This window comes from Balaenoptera borealis, assembly GCF_965194805.1.
Source record: "Balaenoptera borealis genome assembly, chromosome: 15".
Lineage (NCBI taxonomy): Eukaryota > Metazoa > Chordata > Mammalia > Artiodactyla > Balaenopteridae > Balaenoptera > Balaenoptera borealis.
In genome coordinates this window covers 85,370,168-85,397,092 of record NC_138871.1, presented here as the reverse complement: position 1 = coordinate 85,397,092, position 26,925 = coordinate 85,370,168, and the positions used below count along the sequence as shown (strand labels likewise).

General features: G+C 42.9%; 1 protein-coding gene and 1 long non-coding RNA gene across 5 annotated transcripts in view; both read right to left on the bottom strand.

Annotated features, from left to right (window-relative positions):
- ADAM17 (ADAM metallopeptidase domain 17) overlaps positions 1-10,380 on the bottom strand; it is a 60,825-nt gene extending 50,445 nt beyond the window's left edge. The window contains exon 1 of one of the 4 annotated variants that reach the window (XM_082357550.1): positions 8,606-10,380. In XM_082357550.1, the coding sequence (XP_082213676.1) occupies positions 8,606-8,741 (136 nt within the window). In that variant the 5' untranslated portion in view covers positions 8,742-10,380. Of the gene's footprint in view, positions 1-8,382 lie in introns of all 4 variants that reach the window. The other 3 variants (XM_082357551.1, XM_082357553.1, XM_082357552.1) reach the window with 3 other exon arrangements.
- Positions 1,398-8,285, bottom strand: LOC309612196. The gene is made up of 2 exons (XR_014235044.1): positions 8,086-8,285; positions 1,398-1,812 (listed from the first exon to the last, which is right to left on the bottom strand). It is a non-coding gene; the product is annotated as an uncharacterized lncRNA (long non-coding RNA).
- Positions 10,381-26,925: the final 16,545 nt, after the last annotated feature.

The window sequence follows — 26,925 nt, the reverse complement described above, 5'->3', positions numbered from 1 at the left end:
GCGGTAAATGCGCGCTCTGTCCAACACCCTGAGCTCCTGCTCTTGCAGGTAACCTCTCACATGCTCGCTATTTCACTGCACTTTACTTCCAAAATTCCAGCCATCGGTAATCCAATTTTCTATAGCTTTTTCAACAGAATTTATATTTCCCCCATCCATATCCAAAAATCTTAAGTATAAACCACTTAACTTCTTACAGTAGAGTTTATGACAGTTTATACAGTTTAGACAATGCTACAAAAACTACCTTCCTCATCAGCTCAGCGTACGGTCGTATTCTCCTGTTTAGAAACTCCACGATGGCTGCCAGCATGCTCTGCGATGAGAACACTTTCCTCGCTTCCTACAAGTTGCCCCAGCGATCACCCTAAACAACTGAGCTTGTCTCATTTCGGCTGCTACAAACACATATTAGAAAACAGACACTCTTCAAAAGGTCAGACTGGAGTACTATATTATTTAGGATCCCCTCCCCAAAGCTCCCTGCTCTTCTCCGCCACGTGTTACCGTTTCCCTCACTTGGCCTCCTCTGTCTGGTCCTCCTTAGGGACCCTACCCTTACTCACTGCTTTTTTAATCTCTTCCACCACAACTCCCATCCCTCCTTTCTTGCAAACACATTCTGCACATACTTTTCCCCTTTCCACCAGACCCCACCTATTCCTTTATTCAACAAAAAGTTATTGAAAACCTGTTACCTTCCAAGCACTAGGGATATTAATGGAGAGAAGGAGAGATACATTTCCAATGTTGCGACTTTGGGGGAAAGAGCATCACACAAAAAAATCATTATAAAATACGTCACAAACCAAGGGAGAGGAAATGGAAAGAATTTACAGGACACAGCAGGAGCATGACCCCTGTCTGGGAAGCCAAGGATGCTTTCCCAGGGAAACAGCACTGAAGTTAAGACCGAAAGGATGAGGAAGCAGCCAAGAGAACGAAAAGAAAGGACAGGGTTCTAAGTAGAGGGCATACCTATGCTGAGGTCCACAAGAAATACAGAACACAATACACTCAAAGAATTGAAAGCAAGTCAGTGAGGCTGGAGTGCAGAACGGCACCGCAGACATGAAGAGGCATGAGGCCCCAGAGGCAGGCGGAGGTCTGGTCATGGAGCGCCATGGAACTAAATTAAGGATTTTTGACTTTGGATAAGGGCAACAGCTATAAATTAGAAATTTCAGCGTGACTGTGAAACCAAATGCCCCTAAAACCAAGTTCCCCTGCCAAGTTTATGATTAGCCTGTCTATCTGAAACTTTATTCTCTTTCTTCACCTGCCTCTGTTGCCCTCAGGATTAAAAAGTATCAAAGAAAAGGCAGGACTGAAACCAAGCAGGACCCTTCAGGGCCCTCCCAGATAAAAAAAACCTTTCATTTTTTTAAAAAAAATAAATTTATTTATTTTGGCTGCATTGGGTCTTCGTTGCTGCATGCGGGCTTTCTCTAGTTGCGGTGAGCGGGGGCTACTCTTCGTTGCGGTGCGTGGGCTTCTCATTGCTGTGGCTTCTCTTGTTGCGGAGCACGGGCTCTAGGCACGTGGGCTTCAGTAGTTGTGGTTCACAGGCTCAGTAGTTGTGGCGCACGGGCTTAGTTGCTCTGCAGCATGTGGGATCCTCCAGGACCAGGGCTCGAACCCGTGTCCCCGGCATTGGAAGGCAGATTCTTAACCACTGGTCCACCAGGGAAGTCCCTACAAAAGCCCTTCTGTCCCGTTTCTGGTTTGTAGAAAAGGCTTTAGTCTCTTAGACCTTCCCCGAGTTCCAAAGAGCAGATTCAAGCAATTACTAATTAGAGAAGTGATGGAAGGCTGAAACAAGGGGAAAACAGTCAAGAAACAATAGGGAGCCCTAGTTCCTCCTGCAGGGATATACAGAACAATCCGACACAAATCTTTGAGCTGTTCTGCAGGAACTAAGACACCCCCCCTCCTCCCACGTGGCAGATAGTGACTACAAGCTGACCACAAGCACACAGAACCCAGACTGGCTGGAACCAGAAGGCTGATGATTAAGACTCACAAAAAAGCACCCTGTTACTTCACCACCAACCAATCAGAAGAAAGTCATGCTCCCTGCAACCCTCACCCCAAACGTTGCCTTTAAAAACCATGGCCAGCCAGGAAGATGGATCTGAGACAAGCCTACATCTCCCATCTTCTCCATCGGTGCCCTCGCAATCAATAAACCTTTTTCTGCTCCAAACTCGGACACTTCCATCTGTTGGGCCTCACTGTGCGTCAGGCACACGAGCTTGGGTTCAACAACAACTGCAGTGTGCAGAACGGGCTAGAGGAGGACAAAACTGGAGTCTGGGAAATCAGCTAGTAAGCTGCTGAGCAATCCAGGTGGAGATCACTAAAAGACCCCCAGGTTTCTGGCTTGGATACCTGGGTAGACAGTGGCACCACATTCACTGAGATTTAAAAAAATACACAACTAAGAGGAGGTTTGGGGGAGGGATTTGTTGAAGAGAAAAACCATAAGCCCACTTCTGCTAAAGCCCACGATACCAAACCTAGGTTTAATACCTAACTGTAGTTTCGACCTTCACCAGAAAAGTAATCTTAACCAACAAGTTTGGAACTGTCTACTAATGAGGTAATCTGTCGTAGGGGCCCCCTCCATCCCCCAGAGGAAGAAGAGGTTATCCATATGATAAAACCCTTGCCAGTTCCCTTCCCCCAAAAAAGATGATGTCCTGGCCTAAAAACAATCCTTTTCTTTTCTTTCGCTAACAGCTCCCTTGCCCCACCCTTATTCCTATAAAAACCTTCCATTTGGTACAAAACCTCAGAGGGCCCTTCTAGTTGCTAGAAGGGATGCTGCCCAATTCATAAATCGCCTAATAAAGCCAATTAGATCTTCAGATTTACTCGGTTGAATTTTGTATTTTTAGCAGGTTGATATAAGGGGACAAGTGGATGCTGAAAGATTCTTAAGTTCTACACTGTATCTTGTTCCTTTATATACAGTTTGCAATTATTCATTTACATAGAACTTTTTTACATTAAGTCATCACATATTTGCAGTTACATCACTGATAAATCACATAATGATTTTAAGCAGGGAAACAATAAATCTGTTATTCTATGATTTTCAAAATCAAGATCAGTGGTTAAAAACCAGCTGATACTTTGTTCCTTTTTTTATGTTCTCAAAGAATAAAGAAGATGTGGCACATATATACAATGGAATATTACTCAGCCATAAAAAGAAATGAAATGGAGGTATTTGTAATGAGGTGGATGGAGTTAGAGTCTGTCATACAGAGTGAAGTAAGTCAGAAAGAGAAAAACAAATACAGTATGCTAACACATATATACGGAATCTAAGGAAAAAAAAAAAAAAAGGCCATGAAGAACCTAGTGGCAAGACGGGAATAAAGACACAGACCTACTAGAGAAGGGACTTGAGGACATGGGGAGGGGGTGGGGTGAGATCTGACAGGGTAAGAGAGTGTCATGGACATATATACACTACCAAATGTAAAATAGATAGCTAGTGGGAAGCAGCCGCATAGCACAGGGAGATCAGCTCGGTGCTTTGTGACCACCTAGAGGGGTGGGATGGGGAGGGTGGGAGGGAGGGAGATGCAAGGGGGAAGAGAAATGGGAACATATTGTATATGTATAACTGATTCACTTTGGTATAAAGCAGAAGCTAACACAACATTGTAAGGCAATTATACTTCAATAAAGATGTTAAAAAGAAAAAAAGAATAAAGAGAGGGCTTCCCTGGGGCGCAGTGGTTAAGAATCCGCCTGCCAATGCGGGGGACGCAGGTTCGCGCCCTAGTCCGGCAAGATCCCTCCTGCCGTGGAGCAACTAAGCCCGTGCACCACACTACTGAGCCTGTGAGCCACAACTGCTGAAGCCCACGCGCCTAGAGCCCGTGCTCCGCAACAAGAGAAGCCACCGCAATGAGAAGCCCGCGCACCACAACGAAGAGTAGCCCCCGCTCGCCGCAGCGAGAGAAAGCCCATGCAGCAACGAAGACCCAACACAGCCAAATATAAATAAATAAATAAAATAAAGTTCCCTTTAAAAAAAAAAAAAAAGAATAAAGAGGAAGCTGGACCTTCAGGCCTGCCACAAACCGGCTTCCTGGATACAGATATGGAGTGGCCTATAGATTTGATAAACCTTCTTACTCTACCCTTCTCTCATACCTGAATTGTTCTGTCTCCAGGATATGCTTGTATGGCCACTGACTTTTGGTACAACGATATATAATATACCCTTACTTCATTCATCAAGCCGAGGCAAGTTTTTAAGATAAAACTGATTTTTAAATAATGAGGTGTTGGAAGAGTCCGGGAACACTTGTGAACTTTTTACTTAATTTCTCTTTTCTTTTCGCAATAAATTGCATCTTCCTGGAATTCAACTTGCAATCGTCATGCAGAACCCCCAGAGCACTCTGCCCCCTCTCCACGGCTCTGCTGCACGGAGTATGAAGAGTTCCCCCAAAATGACAGTGTCAGGCGCCCACTTCTGGTGTCAGAAGTGGAAAAGATAAAGCCAGGGCTGCTGTCAAGTGTTTATTCTGCTTGTGCAGAAAACACATGAGACTTCACTGCTCTTCAGTACTCCCCAAAATACGCAGGACAAGGGAGAGGCCTGGTCGGGTCACTCTGCAACAAGCCCTAGGCATGGGTGAATCCCTCCTTGGGACTAAGGGATAAGAAAAGAACAGTGCTGTTTGCTAGGCAGTGGGAACTAAAAACCTAATTTTATGGGTTTATACCAGTTAGGGAAGCTGGAGGGTGAGCTGCCTCAAATAATTCCTTATCAAGAGCCCTTCACCTGGGCTGGGGCTAAACCTGGGCCAAGACTCTCCAGCAAGACCAGTCACATGGAAACTCTGAGCCAAAAATGAAAGTGAGCACAGCCCAAGGGAACCTCCAAAGAACCCTGGATTGATCCATAAGGCTCTGTAGCTGAAATGGATGCAAATTCGGGTTAAGCAATGAGATTACTTCCACAATTTCCAGCACTGCTGCCTTTTCCTAGATTAAAACCTTGTCTCCTATACACATTCTTCTAATCAAAGAGGTAAGTAATTTTGGACATATGTTTGAGGTACCTGTGAACACTGAGGTGGATACATGAGAGTGGAGCTTCAGAGAACAAGCCTAGGTCAGAGACACATATTTGGTAGTTATCCAAACAGTCAAATGGTAAGTGAAACCAGGGCAACAGATGAGACTTGTCAAAGCCTACAACTCTTATTAAAAGAGAGAAAAAAAGAAAAGGAGGTGTGTGCGGAGGGAGATACCCATCTCCTTGGTTCATTTTAGGACTAAGTTAAGGGATACGTGAAAAAGCACTTCATTTCACCTCCCAACCTCTGTGAAGCCTCTTTCTGTCCCTCCCTCCCTACCCATCTTTTTCTGACTTTCCTCAAAGTATACTTCCAACTGAAAACACTCACCATCTCTCACAAATACAAAATGGTGAAGGATCTAAAATTCAACCACACTTGGCCTTGAAGGACACCTAGACTTAATGTTCTGGAAAACCCCATGAAGGCCAAATGGAATTCTCCAGTTTCCCCACCATGGCTTTCTGCTTAACTCTTCTCTTTGTTCTATTCTAGAAATACAGTTTCTCTCTCTAGTACAAAGCAGAGCTGCATTAAATTTCTCTTGAAGCAGGTGGGGTGGGTAAGTGTTTTAGTTTCAAAAGAATCCAGCCTGTAAGCAAAATTAACATCAAAAGACGAAGTCAGATGTCAAAATATTGAGCAAAATGATGCCGTCAATAATGAGAAATGAGCACTACAATGTGGAGAATCCCCATGGCAATTACCTAAAGGTACATTTCAAATATATGTTTCCAATACAAATTTTCATCCCTCATCTGTGACCTATATTTTTTTTCCTTCCACCCACTATATTCTCTTTTATTAAACGTAACACAGAGAAAACTCTTTTGAAATCACAGTGACACTTATATACCCCAGCTGTAACTTCAACAAGATATCATTATGACTAAGCTCAAATGACTCATAAATTTCCTAAATTATGCAATTCATGACAGTTCAATTGAAATCATGTTGGGTGACCTGTGGAGTACTCCAAAAGCCAGGATTCTATTATACATTTTTATTCTTCAGAAAATGTTGTCAAATCCCTAATCAATATTTAGAACTGCAGTTATGGGGTTATGGTAACATTTATAGGATAAGAAGGCTATTAAACAATAAACCATGCTCTTTAACTATGAAATTATTCATTGGCCTTGACCAATTCAATCTAAATGGTGGGGTAGAGTTAAGCAACAAGCTACATCCAAAGCTATCAAACAAACACACAAAAAAGTCATCCTTCAAAAGAAAAAATACCCTCAAGCCATATATTTATCACTAACTGAATGAACCTGACAAGTCACTACACCTTTCAGAGACTCATCTTACCCGCCGCTTTATTTAAAAAACTAGACACGATCTCCAAGGTTCATTTAAATTCTAACAATCTCTAAGTGCCTCCATCAGGACTGTCCTTATTTTCTCTCTTCAGCTACTTAACCTTACAGCCTGGGCTGAATATCATCACCTCCTTCAGGGAGCCTTCACTAACCTTCCCTGGATAGGTTCAGTGTCCCCTGATGAAAATAATACCCACCATAATGTCTTCTCTCACTCTCCTTCCTATTGTTCTAGAATTGTCTGTTTAGATCTCTCTATTCTACTACACCAAAAGCTTTTTGAAGATGAATATAGTCTGATCTTTATATTTCCAATGCCACACATAAAACTTGCATGCAGTATGTGTTCTTCAAACATGCAGTGAATAAATGGTAAGTCTATGCATTTTTCTGGCACCAGTGGTCTGCACTTTGCAAATGAAAACACACAGTCAAAGAAAAAAAAAAAAACCCTTACGATTTGTGAATGCTGCGGAGAATTGACTAGAAAGTAAGGTTTTCTTCTATACTATGTGCATTCCTAGGATTCGTGCTACTTATCTTTCCACTTGTGAACAAGAGAATGATAACAAAAGTGAAACAGTTGTGTTAGAGTGGTAAAAATATAACTTTAATATTTCAAAATACGTTTATTCTTTTCATTAACGTTTATCCTTACGAAGTAGATCCTTATACCCTATTCCTCCATCCTCACCACCCCTAACTCACCATTTTCCTTCAATTTGTATTAACTTATCACATCTCAGCACTTCCTACCAGGTTCTCCCTGGCCTTTCATTCAACTAATCACCTGCAATCCATTGCAATTTGAGATAACCACAAAGCAGTTGTTCAGGTGAGAACACAACACCTTTAATACCCTCCGCCAATTACAATTTTTGCCCATTAAAGAAGGAAAAAGAATTGCCAGGTAAACTAATGCAAATTTTTTATTGGCCATAAAGAAAATCTACACAGTGTCTCAATCTGCACGATACTATACTATATGGCATCATGGTGAGATCTGGAGGCCAAAACAACCATGAAAAATCACTGAGGCTACAACTTCTCACACTGGGAAAATATACTGTTTCATACTTTGTTACTAATTAATCAAGCTCTCTTACATGCTAACTTTTAACAGATAAAGGACCCTAACAGGGGTCACTATACGTTTACACAAACTAACTCCCACCAAATTTCACATCTCTCAATGTTAGTCCATCCTTCAAATCCAAGCTCTTTAGAAAATCCACATGACCCTCTACTTTCTGGCCTCAAAACTGACCAAATTGGTCGTCCCTGATAATTTTTGCTTCAAATGGCAAGGAAGGCATTCACAGTAGCGGCATTACGAGTTGGCCCGGCAAGTTTAAGTACCTCCCATAAGCTACAATTTAAATAACACGCTTAAGATGTTCGCAAAAAGCAACTCCAAGACGAGTTCTCCAGGCACCGCCTTCCAACCAGATTACCGCCTAAGTACCTCCTACAGAAGAAAACCTAGTTCGCTTCCTCGGAGAGCCAGGAAGAGCCGTGCAGCCTTGGGCCTTCCTATCCCCCTCCAGAACCCTGCCTTTGGTAAGGACACAATACAGATTTGCTCCCGAGAAGGGCAGGGACCTGGACCACATCTCCCTCTCCGAACACGAGCCACCACCACCCCGCCTCACCTCTGTCCGGAACACACGCCCAAACACGAACTCAGCGGGCAGACCCCTCCCAGGCCCTCAGTCACTCCCGGAGGCTCCCTCCAGGATCCCTGCCCATCCCGAGACAAGCCCATCTCCATTCTTTCCTGAACTCTGAGAGCCACACCCCCCTGCTACGCTGCAAACTTAGGGACGCGCCACCGTCGTCCAATACCCCGCCCCCAAACACCTGATGGATCCTGCTCCCCTGCTCTTCCCCGAAAGCTGCGCGCTCCAGGCACCCGGTGCCGGCCGAAGCCAGATCCGTAGGGTCTTTACCGAGTCGCTGGGGGGAGCCGAAGCCCGGCTCGTCCGGCGGTCGCGGCGCCAGCACGAAAAGAACCAAGCTGCTCAGCAAGAGGACACACTGCCTCATGTTCCCGGCCCGGCCAGCGGCTCCACCTCTCTGGGCAGCCTTCGCCTGACGGGGGCTCAGGACGCCGCTCACATTGGGAGAGGAGGGGATCCGCCCGGCCCGGCGCCTGCAGCCTCTTACTCTTACCGCGCCGCCTACCGGAAAACTCTAGAGCCCGGCTCCAGGTTCCCGGAAGCGCAGGCAGCGCTCGGAGAGGCTGGCTCAGCCTGCTTCCGGCCGCCGCCGACCCCCGCACCGCCCACAGCCGGGCGCCGCGCGGCATGCCGGGAGGCCCTCGCTACCGCCGGCCCCGCGCCGGCGCGCCGCCATCTTGCCGCCCCTCCGCCCGCCCCCTTGCGTCCCGCCGGGGCTCGGCCGGCGCCGCCTCTGACGCGGTCCGCGGCGTCCTGACTCGACCCACTCGGGCCACGCCTCTGTCCCCGGGTGACCGCCGCGAGGGAGGCGGGAGCTCGCGAGTAGGCCCTCAAAGGCGCGTCCGGCCACCTCCCTCGCCTCGGTCCGACCCACGTCTGGATAGGATCCCTGTTACCCTTTTTACTAGCTAGCTGTGGAAACCACCGTGGGGTCCAGAGTGGACGAGGAGGAGCGCCGGGCCGGGTGGGCTCGGGGTGATGACCCAGCAGCGAAGTGCCTGGGACGAAGGACGGGCTCCCGGGAGCAGGAGGCCCCGCGTCCATGCGCCAGCTTCTGCGAGACCAGCCTCCTGGTCGCAGGTGGGGTGCAGCTTGGCTTTCGGGGCCCAGCGTCGCACCACCCGGGCGTCTCAGGCCTCCGTCCGTTGTAACGGAAGAGGCTTTGTGGAGGGAAATAAATAGGCGCTTCCTTGATGCCCATTTTCTCGTTGGCCCCGCTGTATGTAGAGGGTCTGCAAGCACTTCCAGAAACTAAATCCTAAACCTACCTCCTCGTCTGCCCGTACAGGTTCTAGAGAGGTCCAGCCAACTTCTTGAAACTCAACTCTGTGCTTGGTCACTTTAGCTTAGACTGGAAATTTGCCAAGACAGTTTGTGTTTTGTTTTGCAATCCTTTGCATAATTTTAGCTCTAGTGAGTGTTTATGGTACTGAATAAAACATTCTAATAACGTTGGACGGGAATTGCTATTTTGGTTCAACTAAAGTTTATGCAAGTACGACAGAACACATTTTCCACTTAAGAGTGAGTGAGTGGGACAGCCTTGTCTCCATTATGAAATCGAAAATTGTTAGGAATAGAATATTAGTCCCGTCTGGTCAAGTTGTACGGCTACTCCTAATAAAATACTCAAACTATGATTTGAATTTAGGTTCACTGTGGCATGCCTCAGTAAAAATCTCAGCATCTTTTCCCAACAGTTATTATCCAGAGTTACTGGTTTTGTGCATTTTGGGCTTAACTGAACCTGTTGTGTTCATCTGAGGTATAAAATGCCTTCATTAAACATATACATTGATGGCATACCTAATCAAAAAGTAAGCAGAAGTTCACCTCTGCAAATTGTACATAATTTTTAAAATGTGTATCCCATAAAACGTGACAGTTGTGGACAGTTTTTTTTTGTACAGTGAGAATATCATCTTATTTTCTGAGCACCCAGACACCATGCTCTCCAGCTTATACCTTTAGTAGATCCTATCTTTCTGTGTTCCACCCACAGCTCTTCTACAGTACCTTGCTCATAGACGGCCCTTCACTATCTGTTTAATAAATGCCATTTTAAAAAAGTAAAGTTCCTGATTCATTTGCTTATTCATATCCAGAAGTCCTAGATTTTCAGAGACAGTCAAGGTTTCAAGTAATTTTTCCCATTCACAAATCAGGACCCAAATTATGATTTCCAGTTTGAGATTTAACTTTCATTTATAAATTGTCCATGCCTTTAAGATATAAGAGCACCACGTGGGGGAGATAAAGAGCCAGAGGAACATAATAAGAGGGACACATTGGATAGAACTAGTAGTCTGAGCCAGCTGTCTTCAAACTTTTATACTCTTATCCCCAAAAGAATTTTTTAAAAATACGTACTCCCTATATACATTTAACATTTTTCATCATAAATGTAAGTAGTTGCAAAGGATGAAATTTCCAGCATAATGTAAACACTGACATTTATTTGTTTATTTTTAATTTTATTTATTTTTGGCTGCATTGGGTCTTCATTGCTGCGCACAGATTGTTTCTAGTTGCGGTGAGTGGGGGCTACTCTTCCTGTGGTGCGCGGGCTTCTCATTGCGGTGGCTTCTCTTGTTGTGGAGCACAGGCTCTAGGCGCAAGGGCTTCAGTAGTTGTGGCTCCCGGACTCTAGAGCGCAGGCTCAGTAGTTGCGGTGCACTGGCTTAGTTGCTCCGCGGCATGTGGGATCTTCCCGGACCAGGGCTCGAACCCATGTCCCCTACATTGGCAGGGGGATTCTTAACCACTGCACCACCAGGGAAGTCCCAACACTGACATTCAAAATTAAAACTCTTAGGTTTAAACTTACCCAATGGAATATAAATACCTGACAGATTTGATAGCCACTGTGGTAGCCAGCCTCCCCGATGTCCCCCTGTGATCCCTGCTTCCTGATATTAACTCCCTTGTAGAGTCCATCCCCTTCCACACTGGTCCAAGGTTGGTCTCTGTGGCCAATAGCACATAGAGGAAGTGAAGTCACTTCCAAGGTTAGGTTGTAAGAGACTGTGGAAGACTGTGTCTTCCATCTCAGGTGTTCTCTTACTTGCTTGCTCTCTCTTGGATCACTCACTAGGCAGAGCCAGCTTCTGTGTCATGAGAACATTCAGGAAGACTATGGAGTGGTTCATAGGAAGACAGGTCACCAGCCCACAGCCAACAAGTAACTGAGACCTGCCAAAGACTATATGCCTGAGCTTGGAAGTGAATCCTCCAGCCCTAGGCAACCTTTAAGACAAATGCAGTCCCCCAATCCAACAGCTTGACTGCAGCCTCAGGAGGGACCCTGAGCCAGAACTGCCCACCCAAGCCATACCCTGATTTTTGACCATCAGAAACTGGGAGATAATAAATACTGGTTATTTCAAGCTCCTAAATTAAGGGTAATTTGTTACACAACCACTATTGTCTGTTTGAAAAACACATGAACAAGTTAACTGGATCCTGGTTCCTCTCCTTAACAACAAAAGTGGTTCTTTTAATTTAGGATTTAATAAAGATAAGTAAAAGATTACTTGAGATTTGCTGATCCCAGGCTATAGAATGAATTACTTACAGTTTACTTACTGCAAGTGAATGTAAGAGTAAAATATTTACAATCATTAAACACCTGTTGCCACATATGGTTCTGGAGTTAACTAGCAGATCCACATACGCATTGGTAAGACCTTTCATCTAAATGATCAGAGACATGGCTGTCTAGTTCTGGCTGAGTTTGGGGGATTTTTCTTCTGTCATCCCAGCTCTGTTTCTCTTATTAGCCACTATTTGTCCTATACCAATCACACCAGTCCTTATAGATGTATAGATTCTTCATCACTCTATTTCTAAAATGCTAATTAGTCCTACATCTGTATCCTTTTTTGCCAGTAAACAAATCTATGTGAAGTTAGCACTTCAAAAAGTATGAGGGGCTTCCCTGGTGGCGCAGTGGTTGAGAGTCTGCCTGCCAATGCAGGAGACACGGGTTCGAGCCCTGGTCTGGGAAGATCCCACATGCAGCGGAGCAACTAGGCCCGTGAGCCACAACTACTGAGCCTGCGCGTCTGGAGCCTGTGCTCCTCAACAAGAGGGGCTGCGATAGTGAGAGGCCCACGCACCGCGATGAAGAGTGGCCCCCACTTGCCACAACTAGAGAAAGCCCTCGCACAGAAACGAAGACCCAACACAGCCAAAAATAAATAAATAAATAAATTTATTTTAAGAAAAAGTATGAGTCGGAACTTCCCTGACGGTCCAGTGGTTAAGACTTCCAATGCAGGGGGTGCAGGTTCGATCTCTGGTTGGGGAGCTAAGATCCCACATGCCTTGCAGCCAAAAAACCAAAACATAAAACAGAAGAAGCAATATTGTAACAAATTCAATAAAAAACTTAAAAAGTATGAGTCAATCCACAAATCTCCATTAGACGATAGACCGCTCTTACTGGAATATGACTATATACAAAGTCATGTACCAAGAGCTATAGTTTCCAGGATTTTAGTTCAGAAATTTTAATGTATTTCAGATCCTTTTAGAAAGAAAAATGAAAAATACATCACAGACGGAGCAAAGCAGAATATGTGAGGATCCTCACTGATAAACAGATGATCCTTTGGGAATTTTTTACTAGGCAAAAAACCCCCAGCCCTCTTGAAACTGGAATAGTATTTCCCCTCAAGTTCAAAAAGAGAAGGAAACCAGCCATTTCATTCAAAATGTTATTTCAAGAAGGTTCATTTCTAAAATTTTAGTAACAATTTCTTTCTCTCTCTCTCACACACACACACACACACACACACACACTTTTTTATGTCCCTTTCTTAACAGGCATCCTTTCTTTATCACAGAATTATCAATATTTGCAGCGGCTAATCTGTCTGTTGTGAGCAGAGGTAGCGTATCTCCTATATAATGTATGCCATACAAAACATGAAGCTGTGTTCTTTTCCTTCTTAAATCCCTTTCTCTCTCCCTAGAGATCTCGGAGTAATTGAACCACAGGAATAACTGAACACAGAGAATAGATTGGATAAAGAGAAAAAAATGGAAACTTGTGCCGGTTTGAAATTACCTCAGGTCTGAAATGGCCAAAAGTCATTACTCTTGGGTTGACAGGCCCCAGAGAGGAAGCAATCGCCAATTACTCTCTTCTGCAGTGGCCAGAGGCCTTAATTGAAAATCTGTTCTATTTCGTCCTGTTTAGAAAAACAGAACTCAGTTGTTGAATGTTTAAAATCTGGTAATTCTACTAGCATTTTAAAAGTAATACCTCCAAAGTGAATGAAATCAGAATCTCAAAGAGATAACTGCACTCCCATGTTCACTGCAGTGTTATTCACAATAGCCAAGATGTGGAAACAACCGAAGTGTCCCACTGGCAGATAAGTGGATAGAGAAGATGTGGTGTGTACATACAATGGGAGATTACTCAGCCGTAAAAAGGAAGGGCATCTTGCCATTTGCAACAACATGGATGAACCTGAAGGACATTATGCTAAATAAGTCAGACACAATAAGGTAAATACAGTATGATCTCACTTACACGTAGAATCTTAAAAAGGTTAAACTCAAAGAAGCAGAGTAGAACAGTGGTTGACAGACTCTGGGGGTGGGAGGGGTGGGAATGGGGAGATATTGGTCAAAGGTACAAACTTTCGGTTAAAATGTGCAGATCTAATGCACACTATGGTGACTATAGTTAAGAACACTGTTTTGTATACTTGAACTTTGCTCAGACAGTATTTCTTTTTTTTTAATTAATTAATTAATTATTTTTGGTCGCATTGGGTCTTCATTGCTGTGCGTGGGCTTCTCGTTGCGCTGGCTTCTCTTGTTGTGGAGCACGGGCTCTAGGCGTGCGGGCTTCATTAGTTGTGGCTCGTGGGCTCTAGAGCGCAGGCTCAGTAGCTGTGGCTCACGGGCCTAGTTGCTCCGCGGCATGTGGGATCTTCCTGGACCAGGGCTTGAACCCGTGTCCCCTGCATTGGCAGGCGGATTCCTAACCACTGTGCCACCAGGGAAGTCCCAGACAGTATTTCTTAAGTGTTCTCACCACACACACAAAAATGGTAACTATGGATGTGTTAACTAGCTTGATTGTGATAATCATCTCACAGTGAACACATTGTATACCTTAAATATACACAATTAAATATATTTATATATATATATATATATATACACACACACACACATTTTTTTTGTCAATTATACCTCAATAAGGCTAGAAATAAAGTAATACCAAAGAGACCTACATCATACCTTTGATCTCAAAGGACTTATATCCTAAAAGATGAAAGTTACATAGAAACACAAAAACACATACAATGTGTATTGGCCTAAAAAAAACTGGTGTCATGCATTTTTTCCTATTAATTTTTTAAAATAAAATTTTCATTTTGGAATAATTTTAGATCTACAGGAAAGTTGCAAGATAGTACAGAGTTCCCATATACTCCCAGCTTCCCCTAATGTTAATATCTTACATAATCAAGGTATGTTTGTCAAAACTAAAAAAAAACATCAGATTTCAGAATTTTTAAAAGTATGTGCCTTTTTGCAGTCTTTAAAAAATTGTGACAAAATACACGTAACATAAAATTTATCATTAGTGACATTCAGTATATTCACAGTGTTGTACAATCATCACCACTATCTAGTTCCAGAAGGTTTTAATCACCCCAAAAGGAAACCCCATACACATTAAGCAGTCATTCTCCATTACCCTCTTTTCCTGGCCCTTGATAACCACTAATAGGACTGCACAGTCTCTGTTCCAGGAGTCAACCCAGGATACCATTCTGCGTTTAGTCACGTTGACTTTTTACGCTTTAGGACATATAAAACTATTCCTAAATATTTTACTCTGTAGAGAAGCACCAGTTAATATGCTTAATTGGTGTTGAAGGAAACTGTCCAGCTCAATCCCTCACTTATCTCTCCTCTGTACTAGTCTAACAGCCTCTGAAGTGACTTTCTTGCTTCTGGTTTTTTCTCCACCAACATCTCTTCTTGTCTTGGATAACACTGGCTAAATGTCTCTTCCTCATGGCATGTTTCTTGCTTCTTTTAGAGTCTATCCTCCGTTTTGTCCCGCATTGTTGTCTACTGCTGCTATTTTGTTTTTCTCCACAAGAGCATAAGTTCCTGAGGCAAGGACTATGCTACCTTCCACAGCAAGTAACATAGTCCTGTGCAGAAGGCTATTCTCATTAGCCAAACAAATTAGACAATTTAATGCTTGTAATGGGTGGAACTGTGTCCCATAAAAAAGATATGTTCAAGTCCTAACCCCCTGTATTTATGAATGTGATCATATTAGGAAATAAAGTCTTTGTAGATATAATCAAGCTAAGGTGAGGTCCTACTGGATTAGGGTGGGCCCTAAATCCAATGACCAGTGTCCTTATGAGGAGAAGTGACACAGATACACACATAGGGAGAACACCATGTGATGACATGGGCAGAAGTTGGAGTGATGCAGCCACAAGCCAAGGAAAACCAACGGTTGCTCATGACCACCAGAAGCCAAGAAGAAGCAAAGAAGGATTATTCCTGAGAGCCTTCAGAGGGAAAAAGTCTCTGCTGACACCTTGATTTTGGATTTCTAGCCTACAGATCTGTGAGAGAATAAATTTCTCTTGTTTGGGGAATTCCCTGGTGGTCCAGTGGTTAGGACTAGCACTTCCACTGCAGCGGGCCCGGGTTTGATCCCTGGTTGGGGAACTAACCTCGAAAGCCCCATGGTGCAGCAAAAAATAAATAAATTAATTAATTAAAATTCTCTTGTTTTAAGCCACCTAGTTTGTGATCATTTGTTACAGCAGCCCTAAGAAACTAATACATGCTCATGGAACACACCCTGAGATTTCCTCCCCTTCTACCTTTTCTTCTGAAATTCTTCTTGCCCAGAACATATTACTAGCTATCAAAAAACCTACCTATCCTTCAGTGGCCATCTTAAGAGACTTTGTGGGTTCCAGGTCTCCTTCGCAATTTTGTAGTAGTTGTCGCCTTCTGAAGATCCCATGGTAACTGATAAAGAGTAGGCAGAGACCTGTTAACCAATAGACTTTTAGGAGACTTTTTTTTTTTGTTGGACACAAAGCATGTCCTAAACCCTGAGAATCAGGCAACCCCCTAATGCAAGCCCAACTCAGAGAAGCTTCCGTGTAGATTTGATAAGTTTCAACATCATAGTCAATATTACCCCAGGTTCTTCCAAGTACTGTGTCATTTCCAACCATGATAGCCCTCCCCAGAGGGGGGACAGGACTAATGTTATCTGGTTCAGGACCCAGGTCTCATCCTTTGTTATTCCATAATTTATACTTTTCACCACTCAATTCTGCTTTGTTCTTTGAGGATTTCATTATGGCTTAGAAGCTAAGGGCGTGGACTTTGGAGCCAAACAGCCTGGATGTGAACAATCTACCATCTGTCTGACACATCACTGAAACTCTCCTAGCCTTATGTTTAAAATAGGGAATTAAAAATACCTACCTCATAGGGTTAAATGAGAGAGGCTGGTCTTTATCTGGTAGAGTGTAGGGAAATAACTGTAGCATTTTAAAGCAATTTGTTGGGGCAACTGAATGATGAAAGAAAAAAACAGAAAAGCTATACATTATACATACATTTGGTCTTTCAAAGCCAGTCTACCCAGAGGGTCGCCAGCAGGGAAGAGAATAAATTTACATTTTATTTTACTCCTCTCTGCCTAATTCTAATTTTTAATATGAAAGCTCTCATGACTTGATCATTATTCTTCGGCTATTCCCATTTCCTCCAAGAATTCTTGAGGCCAGGTCATGGTAGGTATGGACTCAAGCTCCTCCCTCCCCAAGCTCTTTGTTTCTGTTCTTAATTGGGGGAAAGCTCTTCTCATCCTGAGCTGATGCACTGTTTGGAGAAAACTTGCTATAGGGCATGGGGACTGACTCCATTCAAGGAATCTTATTTCATGAATCTGTCCCCAGAAAATAAAATAACTGGTTAATAGTCTTGCATGATTCACTCTCTGCTTTTTGGCAAATTCTAGTTTATTCTTGCTTGAGGGTGAACAATAAAATCCACAAGTTAACTCCCACATTTTTGACCTAACCCAGCAATTTAACCTCCTTGCTTACCTGCCAAAGCTACTATCAAGTAGCTGTGTGCCTGGCTTCCTTTCCCTCTCTCCTCTCCCCCTGTCCTGCCCACTGGCAGAGAGCATCTTGTGAATTATAAGATGATCAAGAGATCAGACAGCAGGAGATTGAAAGAGAAGAAGCAAAGCCATGGGTAGACAGGCCCTGAAAGAAAAGTGTTAGGTTCTTAGTGGAGTGCTTTTTATGCCTTTGAAATAGCCAGTTAATTTTCCAGAGGGATGTTGGCTTGGGGCCAGAGGGGGTTGATGCTCAATAAAAACTTATTACACAAATAAGCAAATTTAGGCTTAGAGAGTCCTAGCTGATTAGGAATGAGCTTGTCCTTCTTCTATAAAAGCGTATTGTTTACCCACATTGTGGCTTAGGAAAAGGAGGTACAATCAGGTGTGGGGTGTCTGCAGACTCCTTAAGGGGACAGCACTCACATTGTAGTTGATGCGAATGGTGTCCTCAGAGTTGGGCAGTGGGTGGTCTCCAAGCTGACCATGACATCCCTGCAGGGAGCTAAGAGGTCAGGGTCTAGGATCCCAATCAATGAGGTCTACTTATAAAAACATCTTAGAATCTAGACAACAGAAAGAAGCACTCTTGCTTCCACACTGTTCAGATTATGCATGAAAATCAGGGAGAACTCCCTGTCCAGTGGTGCCTCTCTCCAGAGCGGAGGTTCCCTAACTCTGATCTGCGTGGCCACTGTGCCGTCCTGTGCTCTGCTTCTGAGGGACCAGTCACACTGAAGAGCATGAACGCAACAGAGTTGCCTGGGGGGACATTACCATTTATTTACTGGCTTACTCTGAAGCAGTACAGATCAGACAAATAAGTCGATGCAGAATTACAACGCTGGCTTATTTTTAGTATCGTGTACAGCCCTCGATATTTCATCACTACAACTATCTGGTTATGTAATGATTTTTCTTTAACATCTTTATTGGAGTATAATTGCTTTACAATGATGTGTTAGTTTCTGCTGTATAACAAAGCGAATCAGCTATACATATATCCCCATATCTCCTCCCTCTTGCGGCTCCCTCCCACCCTCCCTATCCCACCCGTCTAGGTGGTCACAAAGCACCGAGCTGATCTCCCTGTGCTATGCGGCTGCTTCCCACTAGCTATCTATTTTACATTTGGTAGTGTATATATGTCCATGCCGCTCTCTCACTTCGTCCCAGCTTACCCTTCCCCCTCTCAAAAATATGGAACGCTTCATGAATTTGCGTGTCATCCTTGCGCAGGGGCCATGCTAATCTCTGCATCATTCCAATTTTAGTATATGTGCTGCTGAAGTGAGCACTGTAGATTTATTGACATTCTGCCTTGTTCTGGAAATAATTTCAAAGTAGACATCCATTAAAAACTCCAGTTAGTATCAAAGATGTGAATTTTAAATAAACAAGGGAATGTGTGTGTCATCCAGTTTGGTGATGTCTTCAAGTCTTTTTTTGGTTGTTATTGTTTTTAGCTGTAGCACTCTAGCTCCAAAAGAAATCTTTTGCAGAAACTTCATGTATAAAATAGATCAAAGGAGAGCATTGGGTTTGAAGTACTCCTGAACCATCTTCATAGAACCCCTAGGCCTTCCTGAAGTTTACAGAAAGAAGTTCATTGATTTTCCCAAAGTCCCACAGCAAGTTAATAGCAGGAATGATAGGCCAGGACTCAGATCTCCAGTCCATGGCTTTGTTGCCTAAACGGTGGTAACTCTTTAGACAACTCCTGAAAATGGGCCCTGGCTGAGACCAGCTAGTTTCTGACTGTCATCTGACGAATGAGTGTGCAATCCAACAGTTGGTAGTAACAGGACCATCCACCCAGCAGAACATACACAAAGAGAAGAGCTGGAAGGCCTGTCATTCACCAGTTGTCACCTCCAGTGCCTCCACAACAGGGTACTCAAGTTGAGCACAGAATGCAAAATTCAAGAGTGAGACATCTATTTTGAGAGAATGAGAGGGTACAGTGCTCTTTTTACAGTTAAGAGCTCTTAGCTTCTGGAGAGATACAGGGATATTTGCCCTTGAGAGTCTTAAGAAGAGAAAGACAGGGAGGGCAGCCTAATTTGGGTTTGCAACCTCTTATTCTATTGGGTTGGCCAAAAATTTATCTGGGTTTTTCTGTAACAACATACAGAAAAACTCAAATGAACTTTTTGGCCAACCCAATAGTTTAGCCTGTAAAGAACTAAGGAGAAAGAGACTAGTATACTCGTTTCTATCTAAGAGGTACTATCTGACCAGAGCAATCAGGAATTTTCATCACTTATTTATTTTTCTGGCTGCGTTGGGTCTTTGTTGCGGCGCGCGGGCTTTCTCTAGTGGCTGCGAGCGGGGCCCACTCTTTGTTGTGGTGTGCGGGCTTCTCACTGCGGTGGCTTCTCTTGTTGCGGAGCACCGGCTGTAGGGCGCGCGGGCTCAGTAGTTGTGGCGCACGGACTTAGCTGCTCCGCGGCATGTGGGATCTTCCCAGACCAGGGCTCGAACCCATGTCCCCTGCATTGGCAGGTGGATTCTTAACCACTGCGCGACCAGGGAAGGCCCTCTAGCTTATCTTGAAGAGAGAAAGCTCATTTGCATTTTATTTTGCCCTCAATCAACAATTTAGGATTGATGAATAACAACAGAAGGAACTCAAGTGCTCTACCTTGTAACAGGAATATTGGGCCTCTAGTATGACCCTGGTGACCCATAGAGCCATTAGTCAGCTCACATGGTGCCCTAGCAAGTTTCTGGGCCTCCCACCCACTGTTGAGATACATCTCTGGCTTCCTGCCTCAAGCTTTAGGCCAATCTCCCAACACTGATCTCCCATTAATACTGAATGCAGACTTCTAACCTCATATCCACCAGCCAGATGGATCCTCCTTACCTAAGACCTTAAGGATCAGTTCTAACTCACCTCCACGGCATCTTGTCAAATCACGAAATCTGCTTGTTCAGTATTAGAGTATAACTGTATTTTATTTTTACTTTTTTTTTTTGGCCACACTGCATGGCTTGTGGGATTTAAATTCCCTGAACAGGGATCAAACCTGGGCCCTTGGCACTGAGAGCACAGAGTCCTAACCCCTGGACCACCAGGGAATCCCCTATTTTTACTTTAAATACAAAGCCATTAACATGGGCATGACTGAGAGTCGAGGAAGAGTGAACCAGAGCCTCCTGTACTCTTCTGCATAATCAACCCAAACAATTTCAGTTGCTGACAGGAAGGCCCTCTCATTCATTAGCCTCAGGTGGGCACAAATCTCAACAGTGTGCTGCTAGATTCAGAATCATTTAACTGACTTATTTTTCCTCCCCTGCTGTGAAAATCGCCTGATCTTTACTTTGGCCTTGTTCATGCTTCCTTAAAGCAGCGGTTCCCTAAGTACTGTACCAAGTCCAGATCATTAGCATCGCCTGGAAGTTGTTAGAAATGCACATTATCTATGGGCCCTACCTCAAGCCTACTGAATCAAAATGTTTTAGCAAACCCTCCAGGTGATCACGATGCATGCTAAAGTTTGATAATTATGGTCTTGTGGCACCATCAATCACTTACTGAAGTTACCTCTTGAGAAACGAAGGCATTTCCTCTTGGTACTTGTTCTCTGGGTCTTGATTTTTTTCTTATGTCAACAGAATGACCTTTCCCCATCCGCTCCATCAGCGAATGCTAATCAGAAGCAAAACCACTGCTTAAGTTTTTTTTTTAACTTAGCATTCCCAACCAAGTTACACTTTTTTTTGGTCATTTTCTTTTTGTGTCTACTATGCCCTTGAAAATCTAGGACAATAGGTCTGCTCCAAGTGTGGTCGGTTTTCTCTTCCACAAGACTGGTTTCACTTTATTAGAACATTCCAATTCTGAAATTAGGCTGTCCTGCTACTCGCCGAGTATTCCACACATGTGTATCTCACAACCCAGTTACACCTGGAAATACTTTCACATATTGGCTCACAGGCCGGGCAGGTGTCTCTTTCATAGGTAAGAAAACTGAAGCTGAGAGAGATTAGGCCTACAACTAAAAAAGTGGCAAAGCTGCAAGTTCTAGTACCCAGTATGAGTCCTTGGCTCTTAACAGGCACTCAGTATATTTAACAAGTGAATGAATGAATGATCGTGTAAGCTAGATCTTTTTCCGCTAGGTCACATGTCTCTCACATCACGCAGCTGTAGGAATAGACAAGTAATCTTGTCCCATTTATGCTCCTAGCTCCAAAGTAGTGGTGTTGCCCCAGTCTCAGGACACAATAGTCTTCAGAAATCTTTCCACTGAACGCTCCAAGGTTCTAAGTTCCAGAATAGCTGAAAGAACACCATCTGTTAAGGAGAATGGCTGAAATGCAGGGCCGTGTCTGAAGACGCACGGCTCTAGGATGGAGAGAGAGCTCAGCACTAATTCCAAATGGGCAAAAACCATGGCGACGCCAGCAGAAAACAAAAAACAAGTAGTCTGGTTTCCTTCAGGGTCCAGAGTTATTCAAGTCAGACGCTGTGGAGTGGCGCTCCTAAGATGAGTGAGTGGCAGGAATTTTTTTCAATAAATGCCAACTTCTAGTACACACACATGTCCTCAGAAACGAGGTTAACCTGAGCCTCATTAAGTGGGTTTAGCTCCCCTACATTTCCGTAGTGGCAAGAAAACCAGGCTGCACTCTAAGTTAAATTTTAATTGACTTTAAGCAGACCTTTTCTAGTTTTCAACAATGTCATCTGCTGTCACAGAAGGAAAAATGGTGATTTTTGTATATAGGCAAATAAATCTCATCTCAAATAAGTCTACAGTATATAATTTCATTTGTCTAAATTAGCAACGAAATTCCTAAATCTTTAGTTCAAATTACAGTAATACAACTCTTTTGATAGGCATTTGGGTAAGAACCTCAGATACTCCACTCCTCAAAGAGCTGTATTCCAGCTCAAATAAGAGAATTTAGGAGCCTAGAGTAGTAAGGCCTATTGTACTGATTTTTACTTGGGACTCAACCCAGTTTCAAACCCACTTAGTAATTCATATCTCATGAAAGCTCTTAATAATCCTCTTTGCTAGCTGAGTAAATCCTAACTCTGCCACGCTTCTCGGGTTTAAGTACTTCCTTGATGGTCTTAGGCCAAGGCTGTGATATGCTGCAGAAAACAGTGTCTGAGGACAACGAAAAGATACAAGAATTAATCTTCCCATAATCCTTCAAGCAATGTGGAATAAAAGTATTGCCCTCAAAAGACGGAGTCTCCTTTTTTTCTGAAGGGCATTAAGGGACTCACTGCTCAGCACATTCTAAAGTAGAAAGTGTTGCCATTAACACAATGCTGTAAGTGGAAGGGACCCAACAATGTCACCATGAAAAACTATGATACTATTCACAACAGTGAAATTATGAACTTAACAGTCCTAGGACATGAACTGCAAAGAAACCTCTAAGACCATCTAGAACAAATGGCTCTTAAACTCATTTGAAATCAATTTTACATCACAACCCACTGTTCACATAAAGTGAAAATGATTTCACAAACTATTACCCCTATTAACATGCCATATATTTTTTTTTTTGGCCATGCCGTGCGGCTTGCGGGATCTTAGTTCCCCGACCAGGGACTGAACCCGGGCCCCAGCAGTGAAAGCACCAAGTCCTAACCACTGGACCGCCAGGGAATTCCCATGCCATATACTTCTATTATAAAAGAGCTGGCTGTGACCCATTAGGTTTCCACTATCCACTGATCGGTCATAATGAAATTTTAAAAAAGCACTGATCTGTCACTGCTTTAATCTCCAAAAAAAGGCAACATAGCACAGCAGCAAGAGTACCAACTTCCAAGTAGATTACCCAGGTTTGAATCCTGATACCGCCACTCACTTAGCTATGAGGACCCAAGTCCTAGGACACGTCATTAGCTTCTGTGCCTCAGTTTTCTCATTCATAAATCAGGAGAAAAATCTACCTCAAAAACTTTATGAAGCTGAGTTTTATTTGTGAAGATGCTTAAAAACAGAACCTGTGAAGATGGGTAAGTCAGGCCCCCGATATGGTGGCCCAAGATCACATGCAGCTACCAGTGGGACGCTTGGGCTAGAACCCTGGCCGATGGCCGTATCACTATACTGAAGCATGAGTATACGATTAACACTGACAATACAAGGCCCTTCAGTGTGAAACATACGACATGAAGAACGTATCTGAACCATAAATTTGACAAATGCTTGGTAATGAACATTATTTCCTTACTTTCTGAAAATCATTAGAGGGCTAACACCTTTTAAAAGAACCTACTAGAGAAATGTAAATTAAAGCCTTCATTTTCTAAGTCTGAGTGGCAGAAACAAATAATTTTCATTGAAAATTCTTTTCAACTTAGGCAGTAGAGAATTACTGAGAATCTGGAGCTATTTTCATGTTTTTTTGGTCTAATTTTGTCTAGTTTCAGGTCAAACATTAGTTGATTTTTTTTGGATTTGCTTCCGTAACCATGGGTTAGGTCCAGCATGTCCTAATATTCCTTGAGCTGCTTTTAAGGTTTTCCTCAAGGGCAAAACGGACAGGTTAAGGGTAAGTGGAGGAAGAGTTAAAAAAACAAACCCTCCAAATATGATAGAAAATAAATTCTATTTACTAGCCATAGTAAACAAGCTGAAGCACCCACAGCTGGCAACAGTGACAGAAATGAATTTGGTTTTGGCATCTGATTTCAAACTATAGGTCTGCCGCTTAATACACATAATTTTGGACACATAACTTCATTTTTTTCCTGATCAGATGTCCTATCAGTCAAGAGGAAATTAACTTGGCAGGGCAGTTGAGAGGATTAAATATGACTGACTATGAATGTGTGTGCCCTAATACATGACCAGGCACCAAAATGAATTCAATCAATGCTGGTTCCCTGTAACTAAAACAGAAGGGCCAGACCATTTATGGACATGCTCAAGGTGTTCTAATTTTAAACTGAAGATGGTTCAGTCTCCAGCTTCTCCCCCTGGGTATTTATTATTACCTACTATTTATTATTTCTCCCTTTAAAGCATCAAGTCTAAAGGCTTTTTGTAAGTGAAATGTGGCTAAGCAGTAAATGGCAAGTCTGTTGTGAACCGAATTTCATGATGATCTGGGACTCACCTTCCGGTATTGATACCACAGGTTTCTTAAGCACCTGCTGAATGGGTCAAAAACGTTATTGTGGGGGACTTCCCTGGTGGCACAGTGGTTGAGAATCCGCCTGCCAATGCAGGGGTCATGGGTTCGATCTCTGGTCCGGGAAGATCCCACATGCCCCGGAGCAACTAAGCCCGTGCGCCGCAACTACTGAGCCTGTGCTCTAAAGCCGTGAGCCACAACTACTGATGCTCACGCACCTAGAGCCCGTGCTCCGCAACAAGAAAAGCCACCGCAATGAGAAGCCTGCACACTGCAACGAAGAGTAGCCCCCACTCGTCACAACTAGAGAAAGCCCGCGCGCAGCAACAAAGACCCAACGCAGCCAAAAATAAATAAATAAATTTTTAAAAACATTAGTGGTTTCTGTTAAAAAAACATTATTGTGGCAGGTGGTTTATACCGGTACTTAATTGTGATGGCCTCAAAATTCAATAGTAATATATATGATATACAATGGTAACTCTCCTCTTGCAAAGCTGATGAAATACAAATTACACAAGGGAAGATGATATTCGGCAGAATAAAACATACAACATAACTGTCTTAATCAGTTTAAAGTGAGTCTTCCTAAACATATCAGATGACACCTATCTATAACCAGTCCAAATAAACTCAGGCTCATAATTTAACAAAAATTGTCACGTTTGTGCCTAAAATAGGCCCTCAAATATTTTTGAATGTTTGGCTCAACTCCACAAAAACAAAACAAAAAAATCAGTCCACTTAAAGATAAGTGACTAGAATTCTGATCTCAAAATATTTTACTCTATTAGAATTTTTACACACTTTAAATGGGCTTCCTAGTGTTTTTCATGATTTTTAAAAAACTAATAGTCTCTACTGATAAATATTTAAAGTTATAGACATGACTGTAGTCTACCAATCCCGTCCAAAAAAATTACTGTTCTTTCCCAATCTCGGATCAAATAATCATGGCTGAATGTACTGTATGTTGGAAGAGAAATCCCTAATGTTTCTATTTTGGATAATCAGTGTTAGGATGCAATCCACCCTCCTGTTATTTTCAGTTATTAAAACCTAAATGACATTTTAAAGGGAAAACTGCCAATTAAAAAGTTCTAACTACAAAATAGGTGTAACATTTAAAATTTCTAAACTATCTCAGAAAGTAATTATAAAAGTTAGAAAGCTCAAACCTGGGTTTAAACCCTCCCTCTACCCCAAGTTCTTAGCAGTATTCTATAAATATCCTCTACATCTAGTACAGAAGGTCCCAAAATGAGAGTCAGAAAGAGATAATACCACAGGCTGGGCCCCCTTTTAAAGATGCTCACCTCTCCTAAAGCAAGGAGATAACCTGGGACTAATCTGCTCTTTCAGAAAGAAGGCTACTTTCAGAACTCACCAAAGTAGTGTAGTCATTACTCTATTCAGTACTTACAACTTTGTTAGGACTGATAATTTTTTCTCCTAATTCACAATGTTCTTTCAATGTTTACTGAAATTTTTATTTAAAAAGCACTGTCTTGGGCTTCCCTGGGGGCGCAGTGGTTGAGAATCTGCCTGCTAATGCAGGGGACACGGGTTCGAGCCCTGGTCTGGGAAGATCCCACATGCCGCGGAGCGAGTAGGCCCGTGAGCCACAACTACTGAGCCTGCGCATCTGGAGCCTGTGCTCCGCAACAAGAGAGGCCGCGATAGTGAAGAGGCCCGCACACCGCGATGAAGAGTGGCCCCCGCTCGCCGCAACTAGAGAAAGCCCTCGCACAGAAACGAAGACCCAACACAGCCAAAAATAAAATATGAAAATAAATAAATAAATTAAAAAAAAAAAAAAAAAGCACTGTCTTACTGATTTACATTTTGGCAGGCCAAAGTTCTATTAATCTTATTTAAATGGATAATTTCCGCAAGTCCCATTCAATTCTGTCTTTTCATTTCCCCTCAGAAAACAAATCAAGTGCAAACAAAACCTTGTTTCATAGTCACACTTTTAGGAGAAAAAGGATAATCCTACACAGCTTAATTTTTCAGATTATTTTCTGACTTTAAAATAAATTCTCAGGCCGATACTAAGACAGGCTAGTATAATAGCCATGGCAATATTATAAAACCAAAATTATTCTGAACTCACCAATGGTACAACTGAGCGTTTACAAAGAGAATTATCTGAAAACAAGGTACTCAAACTCTGACATTCTGTTTGAATATCCACTGAAACGTAATTCTAACACCAGCCAAAGCACTCACAATCACATAATTTTAACTTTTCTAGTTTTAAAATGTCCACTTTATTTCATTTAACGGTTAACTAATATCATTTACATCTAAGGAAGAGAGGGTCCACAAAACTGATCTAAGGTAAAACACTAACTCTTAAGAAATGTAGTCCAATTTTATACAGGTCCAGGCATCCCTAGACAAGTGTATCACAATGCAGAAAAATGGGTACCACTACTCCATTTTACATGAGATAAAAGGGAAGTATCAATAAACTTCAGAAAGTAGTAAATTCACCTGTCCCTTAAAATATGAGTATGTAATTGTTACAAAGCCATAGTAAA